The 21397-nt window shown below is 44.1% G+C and overlaps 1 protein-coding gene across 2 annotated transcripts in view; it reads right to left on the bottom strand.

The window, feature by feature from the left end:
* Positions 1-21397, bottom strand: part of TBC1D9 (TBC1 domain family member 9) — a gene marked incomplete at both ends in the record, with an annotated part of 89649 nt that overhangs the window by 20802 nt on the left and 47450 nt on the right. Inside the window, 7 exons of one of the 2 annotated variants that reach the window (XM_080937473.1) lie at positions 4843-4993; positions 5774-5944; positions 7369-7575; positions 10515-10722; positions 11690-11951; positions 12339-12567; positions 19701-19819. In XM_080937473.1, coding sequence (XP_080793599.1) covers positions 4843-4993; positions 5774-5944; positions 7369-7575; positions 10515-10722; positions 11690-11951; positions 12339-12567; positions 19701-19819 — 1347 coding nt within the window. The remainder of the gene's footprint in view (positions 1-4842; positions 4994-5773; positions 5945-7368; positions 7576-10514; positions 10723-11689; positions 11952-12338; positions 12568-19700; positions 19820-21397) is intronic. The other variant, XM_080937474.1, reaches the window with a different exon arrangement.

Below are 21397 nucleotides of genomic sequence, written 5' to 3'. Positions count from 1 at the left end.
TAATAAATAAAAGAATAAAAAAATAGGGGCTGGCGAGCTGCCTCAGCAGTTAAGAGCACTCGACGCTCTTGTAGAGGACAGGAATTCAGTTCCTGGCAACCGAGCCAGGCAGCTCACCACTGTCTCCTGGCACGGAGGATTTGAAGATCACATGGATGGCACATACACACATCGATATATGCTAAAACATAATTAATGATAACAACTTTTAAAATGTACAAGAGAGTCATATAAAACAATAGCCAAAAAAAAATTAGGAAAAAGCTCAATTAAAAGTAGGCAAAGAAACAAACAGACATTATTCAAAGAGGCCTACCACTGGGTAACAGTCCATGAAAAGGCACCCCCACTACTAATCACTAGACAAATGGAAATAAAAACTAGAGTAGAAAAAGAAATGTACTAAAGATTCAAGATAATGATAAATATATAAAGATACATGCTAACAATGAGCAATGTCTGATGAAAGGAAATAATCCCATTCATAACAGGATCGAAAATTAAAATATTTAGGAGTGTAATGATATGACTGCCAGGCTTAACACACTGCAACTACAAACACAGCCCAGAGAATGAACAAAGATCCAAATAAACAGAGACCCTTTGTCCAGAGACTAGAAGACAATACCGCTAAGAGAGAAAAAACCCTTCCAAACGCACCACGGAGTTAACTCAATACCTATCAAACTCACAGGAGCCCTTTGCTCATTAGCTGATCAGAGATTGACAGAAATGTAAGTGACTCCAAACAGCCCAAAGAGTCTTGAAAGGAAAGGAACAATCAGAGAGTCCTCACTCCCTTGTCTCACGTCTCAGTACAAAGTTACAGTAATTTGGGCTGTGTGATAGTCATAGACAGATATGTAAATCATTGTATTAAAACTTGAAATCCAGACATAAATTCCCTCTGAAAAAGTGTCAAGACGACTCAGGGCGGAGAAGCAGAGTCCGATCAACAGACGACTCTAGGACAACATGGTGTTCAAACTGAAGGGAGTCAGGTTAGGCCAGTCCTTGTACCACAGTGACTATAATCTCAAGTCTCAGTGGCAAGCTAACATCTAAGCCAGAGGTTCTCACTCTTCCTAATCCGCAACCCTTTAATACAGTTCCTCACGTTGCGGTGACCCCAACCATAAAATTATTTCTCTGCTACTTCATAACCACGTTTGCTACTATGACGAATCATAATGTAAGCATGTGTTTTCTGATGGTTGTAGGTGACCGACCCCTGTGGAAGGATTGTTCAACATCCCTCAAAAGGGGTCATGACCCACAGATTGAGAATCACTGGTCTAAGTTTTCATGACTTAAAGGTAGAGTGACATAAGAAAACTCATACTCCAAAGTCTGAAAAACTGCTTCAAGGTCAGCATTTAGACAAGAACACAGACATCAGAGTGGAATAGTCTGAAAACTATCATAAGAGCTGTGTATCCAAAACCAATTTAAAAATTCTTACAACTAAATATTGAGTATTACAACTGAAATATTGGCTAATTAAAAACTGGCAAAGAACCTCAGTAGATATTTCTACAGAAAAACTATGCAAACAGCCAATAAATGAGGAGATGAACCAAAAGCACATTTAGAAAATTGGTCAAACTGCAGAGATTAAGTGGGTGTGAAATGCTCAACTCTAATGAGGAGAGCATCTGAACCCCAAACCAAGTCAATACCCGCCCAAGGCTCAGGGAACAACACAGAACAGGGAGGGACAGGCTGCTAGGGCTGGGATGAACCGCTGTCCAAAGGGGTCTTCGGGACTTGACCAGAGCTCACCAAGCCATGCCCCTAGCTGAGCCCCTACTGGCAGTAGCTGGAGAAAGAGTAGTCCGTTTTCTTCCGGGGCATGACCCTGGCATGCTGCCCCACGACAGTGTGTGGCATAGCGTGCCTACTTACAGGAAACTCATTAGATTCAGTCGGTTACAGGAAGGCAGGAGGGAGGGGAGGGAAGAGTTGAGGTGCACTGGGGACGATAGTCCCAGGAGTTGGAGAGGAGTGAGGGTGAATATGATCAAAGTACAATATATACATGTATGAAATTCTCAAAGAATCAATTAAAACATTATACTTAATAATAAAAAAAAAACAACAAAAATAACCTCTGTAAACCCAGTCCTCAACTTAGAAAGCACTTCCCACCCACAAGGACAGTAGAAGGGCATAAGCGCCAGTAAGGATGTGGAGAAGCTGGCCTAGCCGCTCACAGGGAATGTGAGAGGAAGCAGCTGCTCTGGCCAACATCCCCGGGGTTGCTTAGAAGGTAAAGCGTGGGGTTATCGAGGGGCCAGAAATCCTACTCACTTGCACTCAAAAGTATCCAAAAGGCATAAGTTAACAGTGCCAGCATTAATAGCCATGGCAGACAAGGAAACAGCCTAAACTGTCCATCAAAAAAAAAAAAAAAAAACTCATGGGGTGCAGCTCTGGGCTCTAAACAGAGGTGCAATGTGGATCCAGGGTGCAGCGCGTTCGAAACCAGCAAACGTCGTCCTATGTGGAAGTCGGCCATGAGATACGGAAGACTGGTTCCATCCACATGCTATGTCTACAGTAGACAATCCACAGTGACAGGAAGTAGGTCACCAGGTTCCCAGGGCGGGGAGGAGTCTTGACGGGAAATGAAGAACTGACCGATGGCACGGAGCATTTGTTTGAGAACAGTGTGCCGATTTGTGGATATCCCGGATCACCATGTTGTGTGCACTTCGGTAAATCTTGAGTGATAGCTATAAAGAGGTTTAATTTAAAACGAACAGTAGCCAGGCGGTGGCAGCACACACCCTTAATCTCAGCACTCTGGAGGCAGAGGCACGCGGATCTCTGTGAGTTCTAGGCCAGCCCGGGCTACAGACTAAGTTCCAGGACAGTCTCAAAAGCCAAGAAAATAAGATAAAATAAAATAAAGAACAAAATGTGTGCAGAATGACACAGTAAACATCTAGATTTCACTTGTCCGCAAACAGTGTCAGCAAACCAATGGTTGGCCCTGTCCTTGTCCCTGGCAATCACAGGCCAACTGACACTGGCTGTTCTACTCTCCATGGGGACAGACAGAAGTTGACTTCAGTAGGTCCAGACCTGCAGCAGCCTTTAGGTCATGCAAAGCAGACAGACCTCAGCACGGGCTTCCCAACCAGCAGCAGAACCACCTTCATGAGCAGGCTGGCTCCCACAGCAATGCCACCGTGGGATGTGAACGTACATCCCACAAAGTGTACTGTGTCGATGCTTTGGTCACATACAGATCGTCTGTGAAACAAAACACGTAATAGAATCCTCTGCTCACGTCTGTCTGCGTCAGTGGGCTGTGTGCTGCTGCTGTGTACTGGCTTCCTGGTGAGTTCATTTAAATATAAAGTGTGGCTATAAATAAGTTCTAAACTGAAGAAGGAGAGAAAGGAGCTTTTCCTATAATGTCAGTGTTTTGGATCTGGTTGTCAAGGTGACCAGTTCACTAAACACAGGGAACAGTAAGAAAAAGCAGGAGAAGGAACTCCAAAATAGCAGTCTTCTTTGATGTACTGAGACCACCAGGTTCAAATCTGGGCATTATTTTGTGTTTTCTGAAATAGCATATTTTAAGCAGCCCAGGTTGGTGTTGGACTCACCTGGTAGCCCAGGCTGGCCTCAAACTTGTAGAGAGTGTCCTGCCTCAGCCTCCCCAGTTTCAGGATTACAAATATCCACATGCATACCCAGACCACATTTAACTTCTAAGGGAGGGCCTGGGTCTGGTCTACACAGTGAAATAGGGGGAAAAGTATCAAACAAACTTTACACAAAATAGATAAAAGCATTTTCATCTTTAATTTTTAGTTTTAGGATTTGATCCTCTTATTTCTAAGATATGGTAGGCAGCTTACCATTCGTCTACTTTCGGAAGGATGACAAGTATCAGGGCTTTCGTGTAAGTCCAATGACTTCTTTTAAGTTTCAGTATTTGTCTTTAAGTAAAATGACATAATAACGGCACACGGATGGGGCCATCGCTAGGTTCAAATAAAAAATATTCCCATGGACTTAGACATTTCCTATCTTTATCAGCTAAAGCAATGCGCTATGATTTAAACTAAGATCGGTGACATATATATATAAAGGTGTGAAAAAAAATCACAGAAATTAGTTCACTACTTTAGATGGCTTCTATTGTGTCATATTGTTATAGTGGCTTTATCTTAACATTGTTTATTAATATCTGATTTTTGCCTAGTTAATGAGTTAGCCTCTATTATAGATGTGTGTGTGTGTGTGTGTGTGTGTAGGAAAATGTATGAGGTATTGAATACGGCCGAGTTTGCAGGCACTGGCTTGGGGGCGGTGTGTCTTGGAAAGCATGCCCTGAGGACAGAGAGTACTGTAAATGACAGTCACCACGCTGGGAGACCTTTCTACAGCAGTTTAGGTGTCAGGAAGTGATCCATGCTCCTGAAAGTTCCCTCTCATCCATGCTTGGAGAAATGAGCCTAGCGGGGCTCACTGGCTCACTGACTAGACCTCAGTGAATTCTAGTCGGGAGACCGGTGCCCTCGCTGGGGTGAGCAGAGCAACTCACTCACACCTTCCCCAGAAACATTGCTGGGTCCACATCACCAGGGGGCAACCGCACTTCTACTCAGAAACCGTGAAACCCCTGCTTCAGAGCTCTTCCGTCCCCCTCAGCAGCCTCACTGGAGAAACAGAAGAGACCCCTGGATTGGAGAGTAGCAACTGCTGACCTTGGAGGAAGACTACTACCTACAGACTTCAGAACCGGGCGATTCGGGTCTCAGCTGCATGGTGGAGGCTGGAAGGAAGCCCCAGGCGCCCTGCAACACTGCTCTTAGCGCTCCCTACCTGAAAGCAGCAGCCAGAGCTCCCCGCGCATGCTCTCTGGGATGCCCTTCAGCACCAGCTCCCGCGTCTTCTCTGTGCGGTACATGCAGATCCCCTGCCCATACTCAGCAAAGTGAATCTTCCAGGCTTGCTCTTTCAAAAACTCTTTGGCCTGAAAGACATAGTGGAACATGAGCGATCTGCCAGAAGACTCCGATAGGAGGTCCGGAGGACCATAATAAAAGCCCAGACGTTGGTCCCTGCTGAATGGACAGTTGACTCTGAGCAGAGCTCCTGAGGATGTAGAACTCGGGTTACTTAGAGCTCTTTCCTCATTTTATCCGATCATAGCCTGTTCTATCAGCATCTCCTCTTCAGTATCGACTTGAAGGCAGATTAACCATTAACCAGTAGCATGCTGGACATATTTGTGGTTTTATGTGTAAACCCTCTGTGAATGTTTAAGTGTGGGCTGAGAAAGCACTCTGTTATTTGTTGTTTGGTTTACATAGGAGTTTAAAAAAAACGAGACCAAAGAAAAGAAGTCACACAGGTGCTGTGACCCTCAGGCTTCTGTAAACCACTCTGCAAGCCAATGACACACAAAAATTGCTTGACTTGTGTTTTGAAGAAATATGTTAAACATTTAAGGCCATTTCTACTGACGTTAGTTTCATTACAATAATAATATCTACATGGGGACAGGAGAGATGGCTCAGTGATCAAGAGTATACAATCAGCATTCTGTCCGATCTGGGAATCTTCATAACAAATCTTGAAATCACCTGTAGCTCCACCTCCAAAATATCTGACCTCCCTCTGCACATGTACACACACACACACACACACACACACACACACACACACACACACAAATATCTAAAATAAATCTTAAAGTTTTTTGTTTATTTGTTCTATACAGTGTGTTCAGGGGACAGGAGGCGGTACCTACCAATTTTGGGTTGAACTCTTCAGGAGACCGCCGCCGGTACATGGTCATGAGTGCCTGTGTGGCCGTGGGCACGCTGTTACCGTTGAGGTTAAAGGGGCGCTCTCCGTCAGCATCCGAACTTATGCTTCTCTGGGGACTGGAGGAAACGAGGCTGCTCGGCCGAGAAGACACCTGTCAATGGAGAGGACACACGTGGATGGGCCTGGCAACGCGACTCATGTCACCGCTGTTCTGTACAATATTACACTTTCAGAAGTTACACTGGCAAAAAGTCAGACCCTGCAGCGTCCCGATGCACCAAGTGGCCCTCCCGGGGCCGGGCGTGAGCTCAGCTGGTGGAGCGTTTGCTGACTCTGCACAAGGCCCTGGGCTTAACCCTCAGCAACACACAAGCTCGGTGAGGTGGCCCGTGACTATAATCCCAGCACTCAGGAGGTGGAGCCGGGAGGATCAAAAGCTCAATGTCAAGTTCCAGACTGGTCTACATGAAATATGTCGGGGGTGGGGGGAAGAATGAGGAAGGGAGAGGGAGGGAAAGAGAGAGAGAAGAAAGAAAAAAAGGAGCAAAAGAAAAGCTATTCAAAGATTTCTATAATCTGCAAAACATCAGGGTAAATGTAAGACAGCAAGAACATTTTCCCTTGTATTATCTCAATAAAAGCATCTGGTTATCTATCCGCTCCACCGAGCTGCCTCTCTGTGAAGCACGGCTCGACAGGAGCAAAGGCTTTAAAAACTGTTTTCTCTCTCTCTGGTTTCTGGCCTCTCAAAAATGCTACAGATGTGACTAGGCAGCAACTGTGTCACCTTTAAACAGGCGTTAATCTAACCGAAAGTTCCTCCACCACTCCAGCTAGCTGCGGATCTCTTCAGGGCTCCGCTTTCTCTGGGTGGCGGTCTGCAGGTATTGTGCCACACAAGTCACCATGGTGATGCTCCACTTCAGGTCTGACTGCCGTACCCTTCCCACTGGTGTCACTACATAGAAAAGAGTCCCTTTTCATGTCACTTAATGGTATCTCAGCTTAAAGAGACTTAAACTGGTATAAATCCTGGCTGATGAGAGGCTCAAGGACTGCAAGTCACAGCCTTTGTGGGCTACAGAGGGAGTTCAAGGCCAGCCTGGAACACTTCGAGAAGGCTGAGGCTATAGCTCTGTAGCAGATTACTTGCCTAGTTTATGTGACACTCTGGGTGGGGACCCTTCTGGGGGTCAAAGACCCTTTCATAGGAGTTTCCTAAGACCATCAGAAAGCATGTATTTGCACAATGATTCAGAACACCAGCAAAATTACAGTTATAAAGTAATAATGAAATAATTTAATGGTTAGGGGGGTCACCAAATCCTGAGGAAGCGCATTAAAGAGTTGTAGCATAAGAAAGTTGAGACCCATTGCTTTAGAGCTCTAGTCAAAGGCCAATTCCTTGTAACTGATCCTGCTGAGAGATTGCAGTAGGCGGGGGGGGGGGGGGGGGAAGGGGGGAGTCAAGCTGAACAAAGAGGTTCACACTCCGGGGCTGAGCATAGGAGTGGCCCCACTATGCTCAGGTGAGCACAGGAGGAGCCCTACTACTCTCAGGTATCTCCCACCAACCTCATCGTCTGAGCTGTTGCAGCTTCCCGAGAACTCTTTGTCTGAGTAGATTCTAGAAGTCGTCTGCTGCAAGAAATCTGAAATCCTTTGCACCAGAAAATCTCTGTCTTTCAGGTTGGCAAACAGGAAGGTCATCCTGTTCCTGGTGCTGATGGACAGAGGGCTGGGGAGCACGCTGCAGCTGTCGGCCTTCTCCACGATGGTTACCTGGGGAGACAGGAAGCAGGAGCACTGCATGGGGAGGACTGAGAGGCAGCCCCTGCTGAAGGAGCAAGCAGCTCAAATCCTAAGTCCCTGCGGAAGCCATCCGTGTCTCAGACAAATGGAGATTCATCCAACAATAAAACACAAATCAAACCGGAGTCTCTAACAGAAAATAGATCTTTCTGGGTTTTTCCAAGCTGGGCGCCATTTTTCAGCAACCAGAGTCATATCTGTTTGTCACCGGTGGAGAAGTGACAGCTGCCTAGTTGGGGATGCTGCCAGACATCTTGTGGGGCACAGATCTGCAGCAATAACCGGGCCAGGATGCCAGTGGTGCCAAGATTAAGAACTGAAAAGGAATTCCCATTTTTCATTAAAATTTCATAGACCCGAAGGAGACAGGTCTCCTAGCTGCTGTATCATCACTAATAAAGTAATTCCAATGCTGGCTCCTTTTAAAGTAAAGCTGCAAATGGCTTTCAGAATGTCACCAGTCCACTGGATTCATCACATAGATGCCAGGGCTTGGCAGCTAATGCTTTTAAGGGCTTGTTCTTGAGCAGACAGGATGTAAACAACTGTGCACCCGCAGAGTCTCCTCCCCCTCTCTTTGTGGTGTGTGTGTGGGAACATGCACATGCATGTATGTTAGTGTGTGCTCACTCAAGTCTACTACCGTGTGAAAGATTTTTGAACTGAAGACTTATGTCTGTGTGTGCACGTGTGCTGTATTTGTGAGTGTGTTTTTATGTGTGTGCACGTGGAAATGGTCAAAGGTGGATTTGGAGGACTACCTCCCCCAATCACTTTCTACCTTACTGTTTGAGGCAGTGAGTTCAGTGAGGCTGCTCACTGAACTGGGAGTTCACCAGTTTGTCTACCTTGGCTGCCCAAACAGTGCCAGGGACCCTGCAGCCATTGCCTCCCAGACAGGCGCATACCATGCCTGAATACAAGATGCGTCCTGAGGATCCGAACTCAGATCTTCATGCTTGCAAATAAAGCACTTTACAGACAGCTATCTAATAAGCCCAGTAGCAATGGTTTTTAACAGGGCTTTCCTCACCTCAAAACAAACACAATGGTACCAAAGGTATTTTCCTTAGCACATTAAGAAAACAAGTCTTAAGGCAAACATTAAGTAGTGTGTCCACCAAAGCTTCAACTTTCTACCTAAAGCTAGAGTCTCCTCTACTCTGCAGTCTGGCCGCTGCACACGACACACCACACACACCACACACTGCACACTTGCATACTTATGTTGGCTCTTGATCTCAAAGTGCATTTCCTTTGCTGTTCCAGGTTAACCGCTGAACCACGTTTGGGCAGAATCTGGTAAAGGAGATCATGCTAAGGAGGCAGTTAGAAGCCTCTGCAGCAGGTCAAGGGTTTGCCATCCAAGCCTGGAGACCCGAGTTCCAACCCTGGACCAATGTGAAGTTAGGAGGGAACATCCTCTGATCTGGGCATATTTATGCTATGGCATTCATACCTACACATCTCACACACATCATACACATACACATCACACACACATATACACATCTCACACATCTCACATGCACACATCACACATACACATCACACACACACATCACACACACACACACACACACACACACACACACGAAAAAAATGCTTAGAATTAAGTGAATTTGCTAATTCCCTAATTAAACCAAGGCAAATAGCATAAGTTTTTATGAGGCCCATTTAGTTGACCTTCTCAAATTCACCCCCAACAAATTATTCTGCCCTCAAAATATGTTATAATATTACTCAGCTAAACCTTTGATAAAGTGAAGAAAATCAGTCAGTTGTTAGATATTTTGTGTTCTTGATTGACCAATTCAGCTTCAGGGAACTGGTAATCTATAACCTGAGGGAATCACATATGTGGGAATCCAGTAGCAGTGAGAAGCTACAGCCACAGATAAACAGAAGTATTCCTCATGTACACTTCATGGAATAATATATAGTCGTTAAAATGACACTGTAGGAGGCTATGCAGTGACTAGGAAAATAACTTAAGGTATACTTACTGTAAGGTGAACTAAAAGTAGCTCCCTATATCTAATTTACACGACACATACAAGATAATGCACAGGAAAAGCACATCAACAGCGCTTGTCTCCAAATGGTGGAGTTAGGTGGGAATTTTGCCTTATTAGCTGTATTTTTTCAAATTTTCTAAAATTTAATTTTCTAAAGAAAACTCCTCTTAAAATATAAGCAAAGGGGGGTTGATTAAGCAAGTAATCCTTTAAAATCGAAGAGAAAAGCGGCAGAGTCGAGCATGAACCCTTTGACCACAGGGCTCTGGGCATGGTGCTGGTGAAGAGTCCAAAAGCTTTGATCACCTACACGGAAAAGGACAGAAGCTCCCAGGGCTTCTATCTCCTACCCCGCCCACCCCAGGCACAGCCAGTACTCACTGATAGCAAAAACCTGGCCAACGTCTTGTTTAAAGAAAAAAGAGAAAGCCTTGGAGAGATGGCTTGGTGTGGGCAGAGCACTCCGTATAAACACAAGGACCAGGCTCTGAATGGCACGAAGCCACACGCAGCGTCTTTATGCGGCCACATCTGTCTCTAACCTCAGCACGGGGGGTGCATCTCAGGAACTGACTGGCCGCCAGTGAAGCTGAACTGGAGAGCTTCCAGTTTAGGGAGAGACCCTGAGTCAGGCTGAGACCACGGAGGAAGACAACTGACGTCATCTGGTCTCTACCTGTGGGCATGGTGCCCGAATCAGCACATACACGTGCACCACCTATGGGCATGTTTTACACACCAACATGCTGTTTTTCCTTCAAAACACACACACACACACACACACACACACACACACTTGCACAGTAAATAAAGAAAATAAATTCCTGGTTCATACATAAGAAAATGTTATAAGTGGACATCCTAAAATATGAATTTACACTTGACACTTACTTCCCGGAGTGGAATTATGAGGCTGCAGAGGTTTTCCTCCTTGCTGGTAAAGCAGATGTAATTTGTGGAGACAAACATCTGACCCAAAATGTGCATCTTGTTGAACGGAGTCCAGAGGGTGCAGTCAGTATGCCCGTCCAGCTTCTCATCTTTGGGCAGCCGGAAAAGGGCGCGGTATCTCTCGCTCTTCGCCCTGGCATCCAGATCACTGCAAGCCAACAACTACAGCTCAGGTCACCATGACAGACACGGCGATGTCTTTTAGCTATGGCCCTTGGCTCTTAGTCTTTCCAGATCCATTCTTCCCATCCTTGGCTGTCTGCAGGTGGGACCCCAACCTCAGAGCACACAATCTTACTATAGTGAAATCTGGCCATTTTACAATTAATAACTGTAAATGTTTTTTTAAAAAATCTGGGGCCAAGTAGGACGGTAAAAGGAAGCTTATTCTCGTTCTAGATAATGCAAGAATTCCGAAAGAGGTCATCAGACTGTTTTCCCAAGACAGTTTCTGTGTGTCGTGCCCCCCAGACCCCCCGCAAAAAAAGAAAAAAAAAAGAAAAAAACTCTGCTGGTGTCACTGTCCACCCTGAGCTACAGGGCGAGGTGAAGAGACTGGGAACAGCACACTTCCAAACACGAAGGTGCTGGAAGGTACCTGTGGCTTTGGGTGACCCGTATTTCCCCGATAGAACCCTTCTCCTGTGCAGAACTCTAGCCCACCTGTGCTCCACCAAAGGTCTAGTTTGCCCCACAGACAGTGAACAGCAGGAGAGCCTGCAGCCTGCCTCTGCTCTGTCTACCTCATCAGCTCGGCATATGTCATGTCCTCCAAAGATCTCTCTTGAAAACTTCTTCCTTATGCTTTATCCTTAAGTTTCTTCATTATGGTACCACCCTCCCCAACAGAGTTTTCTTATGAGAACCTCCCATCCAGCCATTTTTTTTTTTTTTTTTTTTTTTTTTTTTTTTTTTTTTGTATATCCACTTTCCCCTGAACCGCAACATCCAAAGGGAGGAGGAAGACTCCTAAGACTCAGGAAGTAAACAAAACATACAGGACCCAGGAAGTAAACAAGACTTCCAGGTTCAGCAACCTTACTACACTCAGGAAGCTGCTCACGAGCTGGCAGTGAGGTGAATGAACTGGAAAGTTTTCCATTGCTGACACCTACCGTTTCAGAGCAGACACTTTTTTGGGAGATTTCTTCTTGAGTTTGGGCAGGGATCGGTCTTGTTCAAATCCTTCATTATCCAAGAGCTGCCTCATGGCTATGTTGGCAAGCTGTTCCATCAGCTTGAACGTCTCATTGATGTTGAGGAACACAGAGAAGAAATGCTCACTGGACCGTGTGCTCACTTTGATCACATCCGGCAGAAGCAGTGTGGCGTTCTTCTCCAGCTGAGTGATGTCCACCCACCTGATCACCAGCTTGGCTGAACACGGGCGACAAGGGTGGGTTACTTAAGTGTCTTTCCAGATAGGATAAGCTCACAGGCCTGCCCCACAACCTGCCCACCTCTTTTGAGCTCCTGACCCTGTCTTTATTGTCACATTTTCGTCAGTTATAACTTGTATTCCATGGACTCTGGGATAGGAGTTATTAGACTTGAAGTCATGTCTACTAAAACATACCTTAAGGGAACCTCTAGTCCTCAATGGATAATTTGTTTGCAATTGCTGAATTGGATCTAATTGAATTCACTCTAGTCAGGAAACAGTCTTGACTCCCCTCTACATACATGGTTTTGATATTCGGATTTGGTATATGAATTCAGGGAAAGCCCTGGTGAAGGGTCCCACCGAAGCAACAGACCACTCACCTTCCCTCCCCATCAGGAAGGAAGAAAAACACAGGTGGTTGATGCTTAGGTACATCCAGCCCTGCCGGGGGACCTTCCCCTTCCAGTAGCTACACGAGTAATAGTTGACAAGTTTCTCTTCTTCCGGCATCCCAAACAGCCTATGGAACTTCACGATGGCCTCTTTAAACTTCTCCGTATCCTCATCTTCTTTCACATCGTTGATTTTGTTATATTCTGCGATGATGCCCTAATCAGAAACAAAGCAAACAGATGGGGTTATGCCTCCAGCTGAACTTCCTAAGACCAGATTTGTTTTAATGATTCATTCTCTTCAAAGGCAGCCAACCCATCAGAGTCTAGGCTTCACTATAGTTCCAGGTTGGCCTGGAACTCAACTGTGCAGTACATCTTGGCCTTAGATTCGTTGTGATCCTCCTGTGTCAACCTCCCAAGAGCCTCCACGCCCAGCCAGGTAACCAGTAGCATTTGTGCACTAAAAGATTGTCATAGGATTTTATTATATAACATTGCTATGTGTTAATTTCTTATGTTCACTAGAAATTAAGTTGATTTATTTTGAAATAAGGAAATGTAAGCATCTTGCTGCCTAATTTTTACTAAGTTTATCAAGACAGAGTCAGCTCTAGCTTTCTCAAAAACAAACAAAAAAGAACAAAACCCCCAAAACAAAATAAGAAAACAATTCACCATAGAAGGCCAATCAGAAGAAGGCTGAATATAAATCACTAATGGACATCTATCCAGATACCCAGTAACTGAGGAGTTTTTTGAGCTGAAGATAAGGGAACATGAGAACAGAACCTAATTAGACTCAAGATTCCTTGACAGCTGCCCAGGAGGTAAAATATTGGAAGTGCAAGTGACTGGTTGTGGTTTGAATGTGCTTGACCCAAGGAATGGCACCATTAGGAGGTGTGGTCATGTTGGATTAGGTGTGGCCTTTTTGGCGGAAGTGTGTCACTATGGGGTGGGCTTTGAGATGCTCCTTCAAGGTGCCTGAGGACAGTCTGCTCCTGGCTGCCTTGCTGTTAAGATGTAGAACTCTCAGCTCCTCCGGCACCATGCCTGCCTGGATGCTGCCATACTTTCCACCATGATGATAATGGACTGAACCTCTGAACCTGTAAGCCAGTCCAATTAAATGTTGTCCTAATACATGAGTTGCCTTGGTCATGGTGTCTCTTCAGAGCAATAAAACTTTAACTAAGACACTGGTCTAATCTAAGTCTGTTATAGAACCATTCTGGTAGCCTGAGAAGTCATTTTGTTGTTAGTCAGATCCTCTGCAATTTCCTGAAGATTGTCTTTTCGACTCCCTGTCGAGAAGAAGCTCCCATGGGCAGGAGGGATGGCTCGGTGGCTAAGGGAACTTGCTGCCAAAGACCCCAGACCCTCAACACAGGGCAGAATTACCACAGTGACTTCCTGTCAAGATTCTCTCCCCACTCGGGTTTTGTTTTCTGTTTTGTAACAGCTGTGTTCTGGAACAGAGACTTGATAACATTCCTACCTAAGCATGTGCTGATTGTTTCCTGACCATTACAGTCCCGGATGGCCTTCCTGCTCTGTGAGACTAAGCAACGCTTAATTCATGCTAAACAGTCTCAGTTCTATGCTCTTAACGTTTATGTCGATGGACAGATTCTGTTTGCATTTATATCATACATATGTTATATACGTCAACAATGAAATATGAGCGCCAGTGCTAACAATAGTGTCTTGAACATTTTACAAATACCTGACCTCTAAAGGGTATTCAGTACAACATTCTTAGAGGTGAATATATTGTCTTCACAAATTAGAATACATCTGAGTATATCTTAGGGAGCCATATTTTTTGTTTGTTTGTTTTATTGTATGATACCAGTTGTGGATTGTGTAATCTGCAGTGTTCATACAGAGCTACACTTACAAACTTAAATGTTCAGTTGTGGACTCTTGCACCACCCAGGGTGGCCCTGTGATTGACAACAACCCTTTTCCTTGGGAGACAAAGGTAAGATTGTTTCCCTCTGCTACTAACCTCTGAGAGAACAGAGATGTAGAGCTCCCACCAGGCCAAGGAGGTGGACCTGGGTTATTCTGGACATGATTGTAGTGCAGAGTTACATGAGGGACATTAGACAACCAGAGGCACCCAGAGGATATTGGATCACTGGCTGAGAAGGGTTCAGAAGAATCTTATGAGGCCAGCCTGGAATACATAGTAACTTCTGGGTCAGCCTGTGCTATAGAGTTAAACGTTTCCAAACTCCCAACCCTCAAAATGCAACTAAGAGAATGAGAATAATACAGCAAGAGGATACAGCATCAGGGTTTCCTAGGCAACCACCACAGTCTGGAATCATCTGGGAAACCTCAAGTGGGCTTGTATTGTTGTTCTAAACCACTGTGGCAGATCTCTTACCGAAGTCAGAATGGAAAGAGTATTAAAACTAAGCGAGGTGCCCCAGACCACAGGTAAGGCCCTGTAATCTTGGGAACAAAAACACTATGCCAAATACCAATGTCTAGAAGGTTCACTTAAACTAAAATTGTTTTAAAGTATGAATACATTTATGACTGTATGAGGTTAAGAAAATGGCAGCTTGAAACTTGATAGGACTGAATGTACATTTATTTACAGTCCTGATCAATGGTTCCCATGCCCAACCTTCCCATTTATTTACAGTCCTGGTCAATGGCTCCCATGCCCAGCCTTCCCATTTATTTACAGTTCTGATCAATGGCTCCCATGCCCAACCTTCCCACCTTTAGGAAGAGAAGCTGGAAGGACAAAGCTTTCCTTGGCTTTTGTGTGAGTGTTCAGTCAGGAGGCCAGGTCAAAGAAACCCAGGGGTGGAATATTTCTCTCCTCTAAGTCCTATGGGGTCTACTTAATCTAAACTAAGTCACTCTGATTCTAGGCAACAGCTTCTCACAACATCAGAAATTTGACATTTCTAACACATTAGATGCCTACTGTTAGCTTAAATATGTTAAAGTTGTATTTAAAAGGTAAAATTAGGGCTGGAGAAATACCTCATCAGTTAAAAACACTGACTGCTCTTCCAAAGGTCCCGAGTTCAAATCCCAGCAACCACATGGTGGCTCACAACCATCTGTAATGAGATCTGTTGCCCTCTTCTGGTGTCTGGTCTGAAGACAGCTACAGTGTACTTATAAATAAATAAATCTTTTTTAAAATTAGCTTCGAATACCAAAAGTTAGACATTGCATATACTTTAATCTTAGCACTTATGAGGCAGAGACAGATCTCTGTGAGTTCAAGACCAGCTTTGTCTATATAGTAAGTCCCAGACATGCCAGGACTACAGACCTAGTCTCAAAATGAAACAAAACAAATCCATATAAATCAAACAAACAGACAGACAGACAAAAAAAACCCCTTGGTAAACAATAACAAAATGTTTAGCTTCATAATCAAAGACAAAATATTAAGATGTTAAACTTCAAGGACATTTCAACAGGAGGCTAGAAGGATGGCTCCGGTTCAGCCCTCAGTGCACACATCAGGTGGCTCCTACCTGCCTGTGACTCAGCTCTGCAGACCCCTTCATGAGCACATACCACACAAGCACAAGTGCGCATGTGATTAAAATAATAAGTCTGCATAACATCGTAAGCATGAAAACAAGCACACCAAGGTTCTGGTGTGACAGCATACACTTAAGGTCTGTTAAAATATCTTGGGTTATTAAAGATTTTTAATTATTTCATGTGTTAATCTCTATTTATCCCAAAGAAGACTGGAGAAACATAATTTGTGGCAAAAGTCATGTGTCTGGTTATCCCCTACTAATTTAGAAGCAGGGGTAACTTCTCGGGAGGCAAAGTAAAGCCAATTTTGACATTATATTCTGTTAGTAAAATCACTATAATTATGGCTGTGGCGGATACTGGTCAAGGCAAAAGAGCAGAAGGCCAACTCAAAGGAGCATAATTTCTATTATTATGATTAACATGTGAGTATCCAGAAAGGGCCGGCTACCCAAAATGCTAGGCATGGCACTTAAATTCTTGATCCCTGCATAGTTATTACATTTATAATTTATAAAAGTTAATTAGATCTCATAACAAATAAGCCCACTGGTTCCCTTAATTACTGGGCAATCAGTGAACCGGTAAGCCATTCTCTCACACACGAATGACACTCTTTCACACGTAATTACATTAGTGAGAATTCCCCCTCAAAACGGTTTCAGGGGAAATAAACCTGACATACTTAATGTAGTGTGAAGAAAAACTGTTCGACGTCATTTGTCCTTCCTTCATTTGTCATCTAACTACTGTTCCTCAGAATCTTCCGTTTCTTCCTCTCCCTCTTTCTTTTTGTGTTAAACAGAGATGACAGTCTCATTGACAGGGCTCGTTACCCATGCTGCTCTATGTTTGTCTTCTCCACCCCAGCTGGCTTCTCCATACGGCCCCTCCTACTTGATATAATTCTCCTGGTCTCCTTATTCACATATGTGAATATACATAGAAATTGAGTTTCATCAGTGTAACGAAACTCTTAATTATTATACACGCGCATGCGCTCTTTCTCTCTATCACACACACACACACACACACACACACAAACGTTGCCTCCAACTGGCCATTCAAATGCGTTATCCCATCCCTTTCTTAGGTCTCTTCCCGTCTCTAACAGGGAATCCTAAACAGAGAATGTGCACTCCTGAGGGAAGGCTGTGTGAGAATCAGGCTGGGCTGATGCTTTTCTTCGGTGTATTGTCAGAGCCACATCCAGTCAGCTCCCCACTTCAAACACCTCCGACCCTGCTTGCATTATTATGTGCTGGTGGCAGAGTTTAGTCACACAGAAGAAAGAGGACACGGGCCATTCTAGAGATTTTACCATCAGTGTTCTGTTGGCCCACGTCCTGGAACCCTCCTTGTTTTGGGTCTAAAAAGGTGTTTTTTTTTTTGTTTTTTGTTTTTTTTTTTTTTTAAAAAAACTATGTCTAAAAACACAGTTGCTGATACAGAAAGATTTGATCATTTTGAGAGCATTTTCTGACACACAGGAGAGTCACCTTACAACCTTGCATGGCAAAAATCATGTTGAGCAAAGTTTGGTGACAAATGACAAGCAGGACAAACAGCTACAACACACGTGTGTCACCAACAAAAGCAACGGCCTCTTGATAAAAATGATTATTACCAGCAGCTTAGTGCACACCCATGTCCTAGTGCACACCCAGGTCCCAGGCCAGAGACAGGGTTTGTTCTTAAAAAACAAAAGCAAAACAAAAAGAGGTAGGCAGCACTTAAGGAATGATCCCAGAGCATCCTCTGGCACACACACACACACACACACACACACACACACACACGCACACGCACAAGCACACGCACACCACATACAAATTCAAGAAATGTACAACCCCCCAATCCTATAAAAGATAAAGAAAAGTTGCACACAGCGGTGTATAGGTGCAAACTGTGTCCCTTAACCATGGGACACACGACCCATGTTCTCATACAAAGATGTCAAGCAGTAGGGAAGCCATCTTCCTCTCATGTAAGGCGGGCAGAAGTTAGAGGGCTGGAGACTCTACACTACTGAGTTGTTGTGCAGAAGGTGGTGCTGGCACACATGCCAATGGGAGTATAACATGATTCTGCACCCTGGAGGGTTTAACAAGACAGCACATGCATTTATCCTTCCATCTGGCAGTTCTTTTTGCAAGTTCACCATAAAGATCTAACCTCTGTCACATGCAAACACAAATTCATGCAGTAATAAATGTAGCAGAATTTGTAGCTGCAAAACATTGGAAGGCATCTAAATATCCAAGCACAGGTAGTGACTTAACCAGTTTCAACACACACACACACACACACACACACACACACACACACACTCCAAATACAGAGAACAATAAGAACAAGGAGATGAAAGAAGCTGTGATCTGAGAGAAAAGATATGGAATTTTCAAAAATGATAATAATGAAACAAAGTTGACAGTTAAGCTAACAGGAGTCTGTTGATGTCAATTTTCTTAATCAAACCACTACTTGCAAACTATCACTATGAAGAAGTATTCAGATTTTTAAGTCAGTAATGGATACAATACCAACAGAGAAGTTTTGACAAAAAAAAGGGGGAAGTCCTATTTGTGGTTTAAAATATTTTTCTTTAAAATTTTTATTAGGCTGGAGAGATAGTTCAGCAGTTAAGAGCACTGACTGCTCTTCCAGAGGTCCTGAGTTCAAATCCCAGCAAACACATGGTGGCTCACAACCATCTGTAATGAGATCTGATGTCCTCTTCTGGTGTGTCTGAAGACAGCAGACCGAGGACACAAGAACGCCTGCATAGCACTTTGTCTACAAAGGCAAACTTGAATCTGATCACAGAGAGACATCTGACAGAACCCCAAGTGACATATCCTTCTATGAAAGCCAGAAGTGCACACTTTAACAACATTAATGTCACGAGACAGAAGGACGGGCTGTGGAAATGTCCTAGACTGAAGGAGATTAAAGAGATGCAAGCTAAATTCAATTCCCTCCCAGACAGGGGAAAAAAAAAAAAAAGCTATCAAGGGTCTACTCAAGCCCATTTAGATTAAAACATATGGGACTTGGGGGATGGCTCAGTGGTTAAGAGCATCTGCTCTTGCCGGAGACCAGGTTGGGTTCATGTGAGAACTCATAAGCATCTGTAACTCCAGTTCCAGAAGCTCCTGTGCTCTCTTTTGACCTTGGAGGGTATCAGGCACACACATGATACACAGGCACATATGCAAACAAGACACTTATATGCATAAAATAAATAATCCTATTTTTAAAATTAGAATGTATGCTAAGAAGTAAAGCAATGTGATAATGATACAGTTATACTCATTGCTAAATAATGTTCAGTTTATTTATTTTATCAAGTATCACTACTGGAAGGATTTAAGAGGAAGCTTCTCTCAAATGTTAGCCTTAAGAATCCTAAGCACGGGGCTGGAGAGATGGCTCAGCAGTTAAGAGCACTGACTGTGCTTCCAAAGGTCCTGAGCTCAATTCCCAGCAACCACATGGAGTGGAAGCTCACAACCATCAGTAATGGGATCTGATACCTTTTTTTCTGGTGTGTCTGAAAACAGCAAAAGTGTATTCACACATATAAAATAAATACATTTTAAAAAAATCCTAAGCAGGTGGGGTGGAATGTTAAGTTGGAGCAAAGGGGATACACATGAGTTATATATAGTTCTTACTTTTGCAATACTTTAATGAATTTTAGATTTTTCTAATTAAAAGGCTTTGGTCTGTTTAAAAATATTTTTCAATCCTTTGAGAATTTTATACATGCATATTACATATTTCAATAATACTCATCCAAAACAAAAACACTACTACCTGTATCTTTCCTCTTACAAATGTGGTTACGTCATTCTCGTTCTCAAAGATGCAGAGTGTCTGCAGTAGATTCTGTTCGAGCCATTCCCAGTGCTCAGTAACCTCTTTCCTGGAGCCACCTGCAGGGACACAGAGGGGACAGCAACAGTTGTCACGTTCCTTGCCAAACACATTGAGAACCAAGCTTAGTTCACCAGCTTTCAACACCAGCAAAGGAGACCGTTTGCCATTCCCGGAGTTCCGACTCTAATTCTCCAGAGAAGAGACACACAAGACAACAAACACAATGTCCCCCAAGAGCAAGTACTGTGTGTAGATTATTCCAACTAGATCAGTCCAGAGACTGAGCGTGGTTCAGAGTTGGCATGGGCCAGCGTATGACGCAGGTCCATACGCCACATGGATCTTTATGAGTTTGGAACTTGGCTCTTTTCTTCTCTATTCTAGAGTCACCCCTGGGTGAGCTGTGCTGTGCCTGTGGAGATATTATGGAGTCATCTCATATAATAAGCCTTGTTCAATTATGAATGAGATGAGAAAGTGGGCCGGTGGCTGAAGAACAGCAGCCACCCCTCCCCATGCAGCTGCCTTGAAACAGAGATGAGGTCATACTTGTGGCTTCCAGCCGAGTCACTATCTTTCTGTCAGTTGCTAAGAAACACATGTCACCTCGTTGGAAACCTCTAAATAAGCCATCCTAGCCTTGTGATATATGTAACTCCCCTGCAGGGCCTAACAGGATGACTGTCAGGATGAGGTTAGGCAAAGAGAGAATAGATTCGCTTTATTGTGATCTTATGAGCGTGTGGGAAGTGTTATAGAGGAACTGCCCACAGTTACACATCTCAGTGCCTGTGCTTCCTCTCTCCACACTGGGAAGAGAGCCTGCGCTTTCATTGATTATTCGGGTGTTGCCTATGAGTCCCAAGTTATCTTTACACTGAGATCTCAAGAGTGTCCATTTTCTCCCAGTCTTTGTCACAAGTAATTCAGGATATCACAAGCCGATGTCCAACAAAGAAAGGTAAGGGACGTGGGCGTTATCTGCAACTGCACTCAGATCCCTGGTCTCCGGACTAAAATATCTTTTGACACTGACAAGCATGTGAAGGGACTTCAGGAGCACCGTTTGAGGAAAGACAAAAAGAAAAAGGAATCCAAGTTCACATTCTCCTCCTTTAGGACCGGATACCAAAATGGCTAAGGGAGGCTTATCTGGGGTGTTCAGCTAACTCCTGCAGGTGCTCCGTTCAGTCAAGGACTGCAGTAAACAATCAAATCGTAAAGATGATGCTCTCATAAAGGGGATGAGAAGCTGAATGATCGGGTCTTCTGCAGCATAGGCATTCTCACGGTTCTGGGCCAAGAGCAAGTCCACAATGGCCATAGAATGCTGTGCCAATACCCGGAACTCAAATTAACCCGGGGCCTCCCCTTGGCGACCATTACTTGGGTATCTTCAAACGGTTTTAAAAATCCATCTCAAATTCTCTACGTGTGAAATGGACACATATGAACAACAATGGCATCTCCTTCCCACCTCAGACTTGCCCTGTGGAACGCAGAGTGTCTGTCTATAGAAAGCGGAAAATTCATTCAAAGGCAAGGTGCAGTGACTGCTTGGAGTATTTAGGAAACTAATCCACTCAAGGATTCTGACAGAGAAATTTCAGCCCTTTGGAGCAATATTTAAATAG

The sequence above is a fragment of the Micromys minutus genome, assembly GCF_963924665.1.
Source record: "Micromys minutus genome assembly, chromosome: 24".
Classification (NCBI taxonomy): Eukaryota; Metazoa; Chordata; class Mammalia; order Rodentia; family Muridae; genus Micromys; species Micromys minutus.
The sequence above is the reverse complement of the archived record's forward strand: the minus strand, read 5'-3'. Positions and strand labels throughout refer to the sequence as shown.